The sequence below is a fragment of the Lissotriton helveticus genome, chromosome 10 (genome assembly GCF_964261635.1).
Source record: "Lissotriton helveticus chromosome 10, aLisHel1.1, whole genome shotgun sequence".
Taxonomy (NCBI): Eukaryota; Metazoa; Chordata; class Amphibia; order Caudata; family Salamandridae; genus Lissotriton; species Lissotriton helveticus.
In genome coordinates, this window is record NC_136071.1 from 36,383,837 (window position 1) to 36,397,881 (window position 14,045).

Below are 14,045 nucleotides of genomic sequence, written 5' to 3' on the forward strand. Positions count from 1 at the left end.
GCCGGAGAAGTTTCAACCATTACAATTCGGGAAGACGACACCGCGTCACAAAATGGCGGAGCAGCCATGGCGGAGATCCGCGACTCCAAGTCTCGGCCTTTCAAGGACAGGTCGATCCCCAGAGCAGCCAGGGCAGACAGGACAGCACTCCGAGTAGGGGCCGCCCGAATCAAACGAGGGCTGGAGAGAACAAATGCAGCAACTTCCCTGTCTCCAGGAGAAAGACTCTCCGAGGGGTCATCCGCCATCTTAAGCACAGCGCCCGCCGCCATCATCGTGGGCGCCTCCAAGTCCACCAGGAGCACCGGCGGCCCCAGGGCACACAACCGATCCGCGGTGGATGGCGCTCGGCGGAGAAAGGAGAGTCACCAGAAGAATGGGCGTGCTCCCCACAACACTCGGGGGGAGCCCAGCACCGGACCCCGGGCGGGACAAGCAACAGGAGTGGGCTACCCACTTGAGGGGTGCCGGACAGCGCGGCTTCTCTTCTTCGGGCCGGCAGGCAATCGGACATACGGGGTGGTCCACCCGCTGGGGTGGGTCCGCTCCAGGGTTTCCGGCCCGCGGTTCTCAGGCTCCCAGCATCGGGTCTCTCCACCGGTTCCGGACCGCCGGTACTCCGAACATCTCCGGGCAAGCACAGCACTCGAGGCCCCGGCGTCAGGGCCGGGAAGGCCAGCAAGGCAACAAGGGCAGAACGCCGAAATGACTGCACGCCAGAGCCCCGGACAAGGATGGTAAGTGAAGGCTCTTCCTTGGTGACCAAATTCGGAACACCCCGAACAGGATGAAATACAGGATAGGTGGCGGGGAGGAAGAAATCACGGAGCGAGGCGGTTATGCGACTGTTCCGATCGCCATCTTGGCTCCTCCCTCAGGAATCCTATTTTTAGTCCTTATTTTTCGTTATGGCAACCCATGTCACAGATCAAACTCTCGCGACAATGGAAGAAACAATCCTAGCCATTGGATACCGGGACCGGATATCAAAAATCCTGGGACTCTCCCGGCTTAGAGACCTGAACATGACTTGGTTTCTATCATTTCGACCAATGTGGCAAAGGTGTGTTTTACCTGTATTAAGGTGTCTGCTATGCGGAGAAGAATGCGTGTTAGACACCTGTCTGACGCTACAATCGGATGCGCCAGTGGATGCAGATACATTGTTGGTTCCTACCAAGGTTCACGCTTTGTGCTGCCCTCAAAGGCTGCCAATCCTGATGACGGCATTCGTGGAGTCTTCACCACTACGATTGAAGAGTAGTGAAGTTCAAGATGAAAGCAGCATCGATCAGGTACGACCTTCTGTCAGCAATGCGAATCAGAATGTCAATGGAGACAATCATGCGCACGAATGCATGGTTACACCTATTTCCGACTTAGTGGAACTTTCCCATGAAGCTGTTGACAGTTTTTTCGAAAGCCTTAATGATATGATGTTCTCTCCAGAACAGAAATAGAGACTTTTGAGCAAGCTCGCACACGGCGTTCCCTGAATTCGGCCTTCAACTTTGAAAATAAAGTCACATGAACAAATTTTCCCACCAGTTCACGGACAGCAATTTTTTTAGCAGCCCCAAATTAAATTTTACAAAAATTTCGGGACACTTATCTTCTGCTTAAAGTAAGAAACTATTCCTAGAGAACTAAGATTTCTATTTTTAGATACTTTATAAACTTTAGTTGCCCGCTGGTATGTTCACAAATATTTTATTATGTGATGAAATGGTCTCGAACTTTCTTTCTGTATAGCCATATTAAGAGCCATTTCATGTGTATTTCTCATATACCATATAAGCAATAATGTATACAAATGCGTGTTTACTTTGGCATTTACTTCATAGCTTGAGTGCATACGATACATATGACTGCAATTTTTCAGTATATTTGAACGTTTCCAAATGCATTTATGTATTTTGGGGTGGTAAGGTATACACTATACTCTATAGTATGTTGTACTATGTTATACTATGCATAGATTAGTAAATATGACCATAGTTAGCGTGGAGTGGGTGTCATGTATTCCTATAGGTTCTGAATCGATCCCCCTATTCCTGACCCTATTCTGGTTAAACTAACTATCAAGTTAACTAACAGTCAGCCCATGAGGCAAGAAAAGCCCCCATGATGCAGATACCGTTATCTGACGCAGTCACACTACGGCACAGGAACGTGTTATCTGATTAGGTCATAACGCTTGAGATCTAATTAGACAAGCGACATTCCTCCAGCCCCTGATAAGGCATACGACGTTCTCATAACAAATCAAACCTATGACAACCTGGAAAATCCGTGCAGCCATTGTTTTGATTTCACAGAGAACTTCAGTAAAAGAATGTGCTAACGAGCAAGTCGTATGACATCTTTATTGACGTATCTATGTCCATCCTTACGTCAATCTCGGCACCTTTAAGGTATAAATATTGCCGATCTTGCCCTATGCAAACACACGCGTGGTGACGAGACGGAGCAGCCATACTTGCCGAAGCCAAGAGCAGAGCAGACCCCGCTGGCAGCAGCCCCGCCTTCCTGACGCGCTGAGAGACGCGCTGCTATCTCCTGCCGAGAGACCCAGCACCGGCGCTTTCGGGCAGCCCTCGCAGGCGGCCTGGAATATCGAGAGCAGAGAAAGAGATACCATTCCTCATTTCATCCTAACTTCCAGGTACAGAACTGAATAACCCCTCACAGAGAATTCTTTAGGTATTCACTTGGCAAAAACAAACTTAACTTAAACTGTAACTTTCTATTCCCGCCCACGCATTAGACTTAGGTCAGGTACACGGGGTAGGCGTATTTAGAAACACCAGTTGAGTACGTTTAGTCAAATGTATATGTGTATGTAATATATTTTAATCATTTTAAACATCATATGGCTCAGAAACCATATCAATGTTTTTACAGTATTATTTTATACTATTGCTTTTAATGTATGCACTTTACTTAACTATAAGTATTGCAATAATATCGATCCATTTCTCTTGTACGAGAAAAGAGACTGATCAATAAATAACACCTTTTTATTGAACACGCCCGTCTCTTCCTTTTCTCTACAATCTGATGAGACTAAGAATGCACGTACTGACTGAGTAAAATAATTGCCTTGTGCTCACACGACTCTGGAGATACACTCTTGATTAGGGGAGAGCAAAGTTGTCATGTTCTATGGTTGTCAGAAACTAAATCCCTTCTTGTCTAATCAGGGGAGTTAATTCTTTCCTGAACATTCGAGAAAGTTTCTAGCGAACTCTGAGCTACGCTGGCAAACCCAAAACTTAAGTCTAGTATCGACAGTAGTAGACCTAGTTAACGTCTGGCCTAGGCCTTTACTGCTGTAGGTATTATTCCAATGCGCAGAGCCTATTGGGAAGATAGGAACTACACTACAAAGCATCTATCCAGAGTAGATTCCAGCTTGTTCTCTACTTGTAGGATGATTTAATTTGCATATAAGAATACCATGTGACTCCTTCACAGCATTTCGCTCTGAAATAAGCTCCAGAGTATTGCAGCCAGAGATTAATCACTATGGCAACTAAGATTAGGGAAAAAAGGACAATTTTCTTTTCACCCCTTAGTAGCTGCCAGCTATCTTTCAGCACCTTCTGACTCTCATTCCACGATCAGACTATAACAATTTAATCTAACGCCTTATGCCTGGGCCCAGTAGAAGCATCTCCAGTGGAGTATACACTGTAGAAGAATTTCTTAGTGTCTAAAAATGATAGAGCTAAATTATTCTATGCCCCTTGCCTTCTCCAATGTATGTAAAACTCTCCTTAGATTCCTTCTACATCCCCAACCGCCACCTACGCTCCGTCGACCTCTCACTCGCCACCGTCCCGCGCATCCGAAGAACAACCACCGGTGGGAGATCCTTCTCCCACCTCGCCACCAAGACATAGAACACCCTCCCACTGAGCCTACGACAGACCCAAGACCTGCTGACCTTCAGGAGGATACTCAAGACCTGGCTGTTTGTCAGTAGCGCCCCCCTCCCCCCGCCCCATAAGCACCTTGAGACCCTCGCAGGTATGTAGTGCGCTTTACAAATGATTGATTGATTGGTGTTTTTACCTTCAACTGAATCCGACTGGTCTCATTGACCAGGTTATAATGCACATGGGATTACAAATTGCCACCACTTTGCTCAGGACTTATAGATCAAGATTCATCATTGTGAGATGCCGAGTGCTGTTTTTTTTCTTATTATAAGAATAACTATGATCACTGCTTCCCTGAGTAAGCACGTCTTCACTCTGGCATGCTCATTCCCTAAAGAACCTGAGGCGTTATATTTCCTTGTAAAAAACACAGTTGATGGACAGAATGTAGAACAATGTCATACATTCACCCCAGTACAAGGATCTGGGCCTAAATCCATCGTTTTTTAAATTATATTTCCTTGTTACACAGTATAAAGTAAACTGTGTCTTTCTGAGCACAGCCTATCCTTTGTGTCCTATATGAAAGGCGGCTTCCCTCCAGCAGTTTCCCTGAATTGTTTCCCGCCCAGCGTTGTCTGGCCATACAAGTGTGAGTCAAACATTACCAAGAGGAATTGGCTGCTCCATCGCTCTCCACTCTTTTATTACATGGGTGTCTACGTTCTCTATGTTACCGGATTAGTCCTCTCGTTTGTTTAACCCTGCCATCAGTTTGTTTACTAGATCTTTCTGGAGTCCACATGTTGTGGCAATGCAGGTATGGTCAGTTTACCACACTGGCAAATGCTTCCCACAATATACTTTCCTGGACCTTGATCCCTTTGAGACAAATGGTCTGTTTCTCTCCCATTTCAGTATGCAGGCCAATCAAGAGGGCCATCACTGCTAAGACAAACACTGAGATTCTAATGATTTTCTGCTCTGAGCAGTTCAGAGTTAAACACAGAGCATACTGATGAGTCTTGTATGCATACTGCCACTTTCTTACCAACACTGTTCTCAGTTAGAGCCCCAGCAAGGCAATGCTTGTCTGGTGGTTTCCCCCGGTGGCAGATTACCCTGAATCCAATTCCCTTTATGAATCCCCCGTGCGCCAATGACCATTCCATTTGTTGGTTACGGCCTGTGAAGTGTGACTGTAGCAGATGTTGGTCATCCTCTGCTTCAATCATGCGGTGGGTGTCTCTTCGTCCACCTTCAATCCCAAGTATCTGACAACATTTCAAAGAACTAGGTTAATTCTTGATATTTTGGTTCAGCGTTGAACAGGAGTGTGAGGAAACAGGCTTTTTGCAGGCCCCCACCCACAAACCGCCCCCACTTTCTGCCCCTATTTGGACTATTAGCTGCTGTTTTTTTACTCAAAGTGCCCTGAGCTCTGCCAACCAGACCTCAGTGCCAGTGTTCTAACCCATCACAATAAGGCCTTTTGAATTGGCAACCTCCAATTGACACATCTGACTTACTTATAAGTCCCTAGTATATGGTGCCAAGGGTACCCATACACATGAAAATTGTCCACCTTGGACTGCAGTACTGATTGTGCCACTCCGTGTGTGACAGGGCACAACATGGCTCTCAGACTGCCACTGCAGCCTGGAAGAGCAGTTGTAAAACTGCTAGTTCGACTTAGCTATTTTAAATACATTGCAAAGTCTCCACTTCCCTTAACAATACCCATATGGCTCTCATAGGGAAGGCCTATTGAGGCCTAAGGCAGGGAGCTGTATATAATTAAGTAGGACATATACTCTAACATGTGCTAACAGAAACACTTCCAAAGTGTTGTTTGTGCTGTGGAAAGGTTAGTAGACTCCTTTGCTAATACAGTGTTAGAGGCTGACCTCTCAGTCCTGTTAACTTCTAATTCGGAACTAATAAAATGGGTACTTCAAGGTATCAAATTAATCATGGCATTAAACCCGACTTGATTCCCAAGTTAAAGTTATTGTAACTTTATAGGAAAAGACAACTTTTAGAAAGTTGCCACTCTGTTGCCCAGTTTATAAAGTTGCTGGCCACCAAACAGAATTCTGCCCTCCTGGAATGTAGTGTGATAGACTCCCAGGCTCAGGAACAATAAGGTCTGCCACAGAAGGAAGCCAAACAGAGTGTTAGCCTAAAAGGCGAGCTTCAAAGGGGAAGCCGCCTTTCGTGGGAAAATGTCGTTCACACTTTTGCAGGGTTGCCCCTTTGTTCAAGCTGACGGGCTGGCAAAAGGAAAAGAGAGGGGACACTAGTTGCCAAACTAGTTTTTCTGTGGGTGTGCGGCCCACAGGTAGTCACACCTCTAGGGTGGACTACCAAGCTCCTAACATCCAAGCAAGGGTCAGTCATCTTAGGATTGTACAGAATAGGCCCTATTTTTATAAACTAGTGTCGGATTTCTTTTGTGTTGCGTGGCTTTCTTTTTTTCGTTGTTTCATGCTTCTAAATGCTTTATACTAGTTCCTTTGTTTAAGCCTTGCTGCTCAAAGCCACAGCTACTCAGAGTTGAGCTTTTACAAACGAGTCTGACGGGAACGAAGGTAGTTTTGAAAAGTGCATTACACGGTAAGTTTGCACAGCCATACCATGTAATGCACCATAATCGTCACTAGGAGCATGTATTTCATTTCCATAAATCATTGTTTCACCCACTTGAAAGAACATCTGGGTAGCTGGGCATTTTCAGCATAGCCAAAGAAAATGTATTCCATGCTCCATTCATATTGCATAAGACCTCTTTTCTTGAATTCCCTGAGGGCCCTTGTGCTCTCCATTTAGTTCAGGAATTTATTCCATGCTCCATTCGTATTGCATAAGACCTCTTTTCTTGAATTCTCTTAGGGCCCTTGTGCTCTCCGTTTAGTTCAGGATTTGGAGACCAGTGCTTGATTTGATGCCTCTGAGTGGCTTCCTTACCAAGCATTAGCTAACATATTCTGCCACTTCAGACAAGACTGTTTCAATGAATCATCATTTCTGCAACTCTTGCCATTTAAAGGATTAGAGGGAAGAGCCTGAAGAGTTTTTGTGGTGGAAAGATTGGCGGATCACCATTGAGCTTGAACAAAATATTAATTTGGTGCATTTTTAGCACCCTATATTCTCTTGTAATTTCTTGAAATTCTTAGTGGTTGCTTCTGATGTTTTCCCACAATGAGGTGCTCAACAGTAAATGGAAAGAGTGCAAGTTATTGCTTTTCAGGAACGAGCCGGGTCTGGTAGCTTAGGAAGCTGGGTCTGGTGGCTTAGGAAGCTGGGTCTGGTGGCTTAGGAAGCTGGTTAGTGGACTAATGCGTCCCTGTAGCGGCCTGTATTGGACCTCATGGTCACAGGTTCAAAACCCGGCTGGTCCACATAGCCTTTCCTCCTGCTGAGGTTGATAAAATGAGCACTGTTAAGTTGGGTAACCATAAACATTTGTTATTCAGCGAGTGTTATGTTATATTACAGGTTCTCTAACTGCGGATGATGGCTGGCTTCCTACTCTGAGACCTCTATTGGTGGTAGAACTATTTTTGAACCTTATGTTGACGATAGGGGACTTGAACCTGCTGACAGGGATACTGGTTAATCACCCACTCAACTGAGGTATCACACATTGTTCTTGTCCTCAAGGCTCAGACATTCCGTTGACAATAGGGTATTGAACATTATGACAAGGATACTGTTTAATAACCACTCGACTGAGGTAGAATGCATTTTTCTTTTCCTCTACGCCCCCAGACTTCAGTGCCAACTTCTGTTTTCATCTTTCTAACTTAACTGCGTGTTAGAGCCCAAATGAAGAAGTGCCCAAGAATAGAAGATCTAGGGGGCGTGGCTAAGCCCCAAAGAAACATGATGTGCTGAAACTGGGCTCCCATAGCAACAAGCTTCTAGCGGAGGGTTGAGGTGAACAACTAGCAGCCAAAATATCAACAATATGACTTCCATGTCAATATTAACCTTCTTCGTGCTTTAAATGGGCAGGTAGAGCCTTTGTTTTCCCGAATACCTGGAAGGACTCGGAGTATCTTCAGTACTTCTAGCAGGAGTACCCACTGCTTCTGAATAGCACTTACTGTGAGCATAAGTGCAGCACTTGCATATTTGAATTTGAAGCACTGCTTCCATGAAAAAATCATGGGTACCTGAACATTTTCCCCGGGGCCTAAATGTTTTCTGATGTGACCGAGGGCTGCATTGATGCCAGTCGGGTGGGGTTTGGGAGGAGGGTGTTTGGGGGGCAGTGCTTGTAAGGTGGGTATGCTAGAAGCAAAGCATATACATCTGCTGATATGCACAATGCGAAACCAGAAAACCTCGATTGAATCCAGCTTACCCACTTTACCAGATTGTGTGATCGTACGCATTTGTTTATTTCCACTTTGCCTCCTTTATCTTCATGATCACATAAAAAAGGGTGTTGAAATACATTACTCCAGGGTGTGCAGTGTGAAAAACTTTCTCCTGTTTAATATCTTCATGTATAATGGGAACCCAGCCCAAAGAGTGCACTTAACTGACTTACTTTTTAGTTCCCTACTGAATTTGTTGTGAGGGAAAAATGGAAGTAAAATCATGTTTGAAACTATGGCTCTAAAAAAAAAAATCTCAAGGGTGATGTACTAAGGTGAAATGGTTCTGTATGTTACTGAAAAACACTTTAAATTTGGAAGATATTTTATCATATTTTTATGTTTTTGCTGCAAGATGTCTTTAAAAAGGTGTTTCTAAAGTTTCAGTGCAGGATAACCTAGTTGCATCTTTCTTTAACCTCAGTTAATCGTTACATAAAGGATTGCCTGTTTATTTAACTTGTGCATGGCAAGTATAAGCCCACACAAATTTTTTTTCTGCTTCGCATACTTTTCCAGCAGCGGCCGATAACTATCAGAACTAACTCCTTTTAATGAAGGCACCCATTTGCTTTGTGAGACTGTCCTTCAATTGTTCTAATTGCCTCCTCTGACCGTCAGAGGCAACTGGAACAATTAAAGGACAGTCGCACAAAGCAAATGTGCGCCTTCATCAAAAGTAGTTCTGAATTGCCTTCGGGTCGCATTCACACTCTAAACACTAACACTCTTTGAAGTGCGGAGTGACTCTGCACTTCAAAGAGTGTTAGTGTTTATAGAGTGAGAATGCAGACTGGTACAGAAAATGTTTCTCACTCTGAAGCTACAGGCCCTGCCACGCGTGATGCACCTCTGGGAAGCATACACACTGAGTGCCAGCACTAGGCCTAGCTTTAAAAACATAAAAAAACTAATGTTTCTGATGCTAGGCCCTGCTGGCACACAGAGTGTATATTGCTCAGAGGTGCGTGGCACTGGCAAGGCCTAGCTTCAGAAACATTTCTATCTACATGTTGTTATATGACATCCCTTTATTAATGTAATAACAGCACTTTCACAATTGCTTTATTAACCTTCTTGCTTTTCAAATTTGCTTGAAAATGCACCATTTAACCACTCTTTTTTCAAAATTTTCTCAGGGGAGAACCCCCACGGCCCCCCCTATTAAGATGTTCAGGCTCACTCGCTGCGCTCGCTCGCCATGGTGCACTCCGACAGAAACTTTACGCCCCACCACTTTCAAATTTCACCAGCCACCACACAGGTCCCTGCAGTGGACGCATTAATCCACTGAGCCACCAGACCCCGCCCCGTTAATAAATAATTGTCCTGATTCGCGGCTGGCCTTTGTTTTACCTAAATAAAATGTTAGAACTCTCCCCACATCCAGGTAATGAAAAGTTCTTTCCACTGGAGTAGAGGGATTCTGAACGAATGTAGGCAATGAGATTGTCTGGTTAAAATGGAAGTCCGATACTACTTTAGGAAGGAATTTTGGGTGAGTTCTCATAAGCATTTTGCTACAGTATATGGTTCATGAGAACAGAGTGCTTGGATCTCAATAAGTCCGCAGGACGATGCTTTTGCCACAAGGAAAGTGGTTTTCCAAGACAAATGTTGGAGAGATGCCTTACATATGGGCTCAAATGGGTCCTGCATAAGGCATGAAAGGACTACGTTAAGCTCCCATCAGGGGGAAGGACGTCTGATGGGAGGAAAAACTTTCTTCAAGCCCTCTAAGAAATCCTTAATGACGGGGATTCTGAAAAAAGGTTTGTGAAGGACATTTCTTGTAGGCAGTAAGAGCTGCCAGGTGAACTTTTCTAGAAGAGAACTGCAAACCAGATTTGCCAAATGGAGTAAGCAGGAAGAATGACATCTTCCTGGCAAGTGATTGGGTTCCTGGTACTTGGATCAACACCATATGCAGAATCTCCTCAATTTGAAGGCGTATGCGGAATGGGTGGAAGGCCGCTTAGCTTCTTTGAGGCTCTCCATGCAGTCCTGCGGCAGATTTAAATGTCCATATTGCACCAGCTCAGGAGCCATGCTGCCAAATTCAAAGAGGAGAGATTGAGATGAACTATCTGGCTTATGAATTTCGTGAGCCGATCTGGTCTGCATGCCAGCTTCAGATGTGGATGGATAGACCTGTGAAGTAGGTATGTGAACCACTATTGACATGGCCACTCTGGAGCTATGAGGATCTTTTTCATTGAGGACTGAGCCAACTTGATGAGGACTGCCAGAATCAGGGGAATTGACAGAAAAGTGTAGAGAAATCTGCTGCACCAGTTGATCAATAGGGCATTCACTAGAGTTCCTGGCTGGAAGAACCATGATGCAAAGCTTTGGCATTCGCGGTTTCCTGTGGGGGTGAACAAGTCGATGGATGGAGTTTCCCATTTTTGAAATGAATAGTACGACGTCATCGTTTAAGACCTACTCGTGGTTTTCTTGCAGGAGCCTGCTGAGTCAGTCTGCTTGTACATTTCGGACACCTGGCAGGTGCGTTGCCCTGATTGTAAGTCCCCTGGCTAGAAGTCACCCCCAGATCGTCTGGGGCGGATGTACGATGGTACAACGCGTGGTATTACCATGCGTACCGTTACAACGCGTTTTTTACAACGCAAGTCGTTACCACGACTTGCGCTGTAGGGATGCGGACTTAGGAATAGTTTAATTTACTATTCCAACACCAGCCTACGTACAGTAGGGTAGGTGTTGGAATAGTAAATCTACTATTCCTTATCTTAGAGCGCCCTCCAGCGCAAGTCGTGGTTACGACTTGTGTTGTAAAAGACGCTTCGTAACAGTACTGCGGGGTAACATCCGTGTCGTAAAGGATGTTCCCCTCTGGGGCTTGTGTGACAAGGCCCTGCTTGTTGAGGTAGTATATGGTTGTTGTGTTGTTCATCTGTACAAGCAGGGATCGTGATGTGAGCGATGGATAACGCGTAGCTCAAGGAGATTGATATGGTACGTTGATTCCCTCTCCAACCTTTTTCCCCAGATTTGGAGGTAATACATGTGGGCTCCCCATCCCAGTAGTGAGGCATCCGTGACTATGGTTTGAGGCGGAATCTCCTGATAAAATGGAGTGCCTTGGAGGATATTGGTTGGAGAGCACCACCATTTGAGGGACAGTTTCTCATGAAGTGATATTTGTATCCTGTCTTCCCAATTGCCTGTCAGTTGGTCGCACTGTTCTTCGAGACATTCATGTAGAGGTCTTATGTGGAGATGGGCATTTGGTGTGAGAAAGATGCAGGAAGCCATCGATCCGAGAAGGGAGGAAACTGTTCTCACTGTAGGAGTGGAAGCTTTGATAAGAGCCTGACATTCCCAAAGGATTGATAAGCGTCTTTCCTCTGAAGGACTCACGTTTGCCCTTACAGTGTTGATGGATGCTCCCAGATAATGTGAGGTCTGAACTGGGAGATGGACTTGCTGTGATTGATCATAAGGTCGACATCTCTGTAGGAGTTTGCAAGTCCAGTTGTAATGAAGCTGAGTTTCCTGAGACGTAGATGCCTTGATTAGCCAATTGTTAGGTATGGGTAGACAAATATCTTGTGTCTCTGGAGATGGGCAGCCACTACTGCCATGTAATTGGAGAATGCCCTGGATGCTGACCTCAGACCAAATGGGAGTACTTGGTATTAATAATGGTCCTGCACCACTACAAACCTCAAGAACTTGTAATTCTTTCTGGCGATTGGTATATGAAAGTATGCGCCTTGTAGGTCAATAGAACAGAGCCAATCCCCCTGGTGCAATTGGAGGGAAATTTGGTGTAATGTCAGCATCCAGAACTTTTCTCGCCAAATCCAATTGTTGGCTGTTTTGAGGTTGACAATGTGTCTGAATTCGTTGTCTTTCTTCTTGACGAAAAAGTACCTCGAATAAATGCCTGCTCCTCGTTGTTAGAGAGGAACCAGTTCCACTGCCAACTTTTGTAAAAGGATGTTGACCTCTGCATGTAACAGCAGGAGTTGGTAGCTGGATGGCTGTGGAGGTATTGTTGGTGGAGGATGAACCGCAGACAATATCCATTGCAAACAATATTCAGCACCCAGGCAGCTTGCGTTATGTTTTGCCACTCTGCCAGGTAATGTCATATGCTTACCCCCACTGGATTGGGAAACAGAACAGTGGGAAGTCAGAATTCAGGGCTTCAATGCAGAAGGCTGTTGCACCCTTGAGCAGGCTGTTGGGTAGACCTCCGTTTAGCCTGCAGTCATTGGTATGACTGATAGGGACGTTGGAGCTGCTGCTGCGCACCGCATTATTGGCAGCCCTGATACCATTGAGAGGATTGACCCCTCTGGGAATAGAAGCGGCGTTGATATGGCCAGAAAGATTTCCTCTGTTCCCTGGGTCTCTCTAGGCCGACTGCCTTGAGAGTTTCCATCTCTGCTTTCATCCTTGTCATATCTTCATTGGTATGAGCCCCGGAATGAGTAATTCCAGAGAATGGTAGGTTCAACATTCTCTGCTGTGATTCTGGCCTGAGGGATGCTAGGCAAAGCCAGGAGAGACTTGAAAGAGAGACACTGTGGCAGTACTCATGCGCTACTAATAAGGAGGAGTCTGCTGAAGCACTAATGATCTCATTCGAGACCACTAAACCCTCATTTAGGATCGCCATGAAGTCGTCCCTCTTGTCTCTAGGGAGATGCTCAACAAACTTGTTCATGGACTCCCACAGTGCTCTGTCAGGTCTGCCTCGTAGGCAGTGGCTGGCTGCCTTAATGGAGGTTGTCACCGTGCCACACATCTTTCGACCCACAGAGTCCAACGTTCGGTTCTCTTTATCTGGAGGAACCGTAGAAGCAGGGGTAGTGGGTGTTGTTTCTTTGCTGCCACGACAATCACAGATTCTGGTGTAGGATCTGTGCAGAGGAAAGCTGGATCCTGCTCTGGAGGGTGGTATTTCTTGCGGAGCCTGGATGGTGCTGTCTTAACCAAGGTTGGAGTTAGAAACAGATCCATTTAACAACTGCTCCGGGGTCCCCACACGTGGGCTGGACTATTTAGCGCTTCTGACTATAAATGGAAATCCTCTACGAGAGAACTACTATTTTGTTCCCATCACTGCTTCAAGCACCGCCTACTGACAAATGTGCACATCCAGTGAAATCCCATGCAATTGCCAGTGCCTAAAGAGGAAAGCCCTTCTGTATACTGGAAGGTATGCTTTATGTGTTATGTTTAGTGGTGACATCAAGCTCTTGCCTAAATTCTAAAGCCGAACATAGTCTGACCATAAAACATTTGTCTATGTACCTTTGCTTACTCTGTTTGAGTTTTTCTTCCTGGATCTGTGAAGTCAGCTCCTCAATTCTCTGCTTGCATTCATCTGACAGCTTCTTTTGCCTGTGAAACGTGAAATTCAATAGTTAGGAGTGTGGCATGATATAACTCATGCTATTACCTCATGGGTTACTAGGTGATGGGGCAAAAGTCTGCTTCACTTATCGCAGTTAAAGACTGAGGGACTAAATAACAAAAACATTTGTGAGTACAGGAAGCAGTACTCTTTTACATACAATACATGCATTTACATATCTTTGTAAATTGGGCCAAAAACATCTAAAATGGTAACAAAATGGGAATATGCATATGCAATTAGTACAAACAGATAGGACTGACCTATTTGATCTTTTACTGATAAGGTGTTGGCATTGCAGGGCTGATTCATAAAGATGAGTATGTAAAATCGTACTCCTGCAGTACTACTTCTTGTAGTCAGAAATGCTTTTGGCTAGCA

General features: G+C 45.1%; 1 protein-coding gene across 2 annotated transcripts in view; it reads right to left on the reverse strand.

Moving 5' to 3' along the window:
* The window catches only part of LOC144785836 (synaptonemal complex central element protein 1-like), a 265,320-nt gene that overhangs the window by 167,719 nt on the left and 83,556 nt on the right, over positions 1-14,045 (reverse strand). For both annotated transcript variants that reach the window (XM_078664681.1, XM_078664682.1), the window contains exon 7: positions 13,562-13,651. In XM_078664681.1, the coding sequence (XP_078520807.1) occupies positions 13,562-13,651 (90 nt within the window). The remainder of the gene's footprint in view (positions 1-13,561; positions 13,652-14,045) is intronic.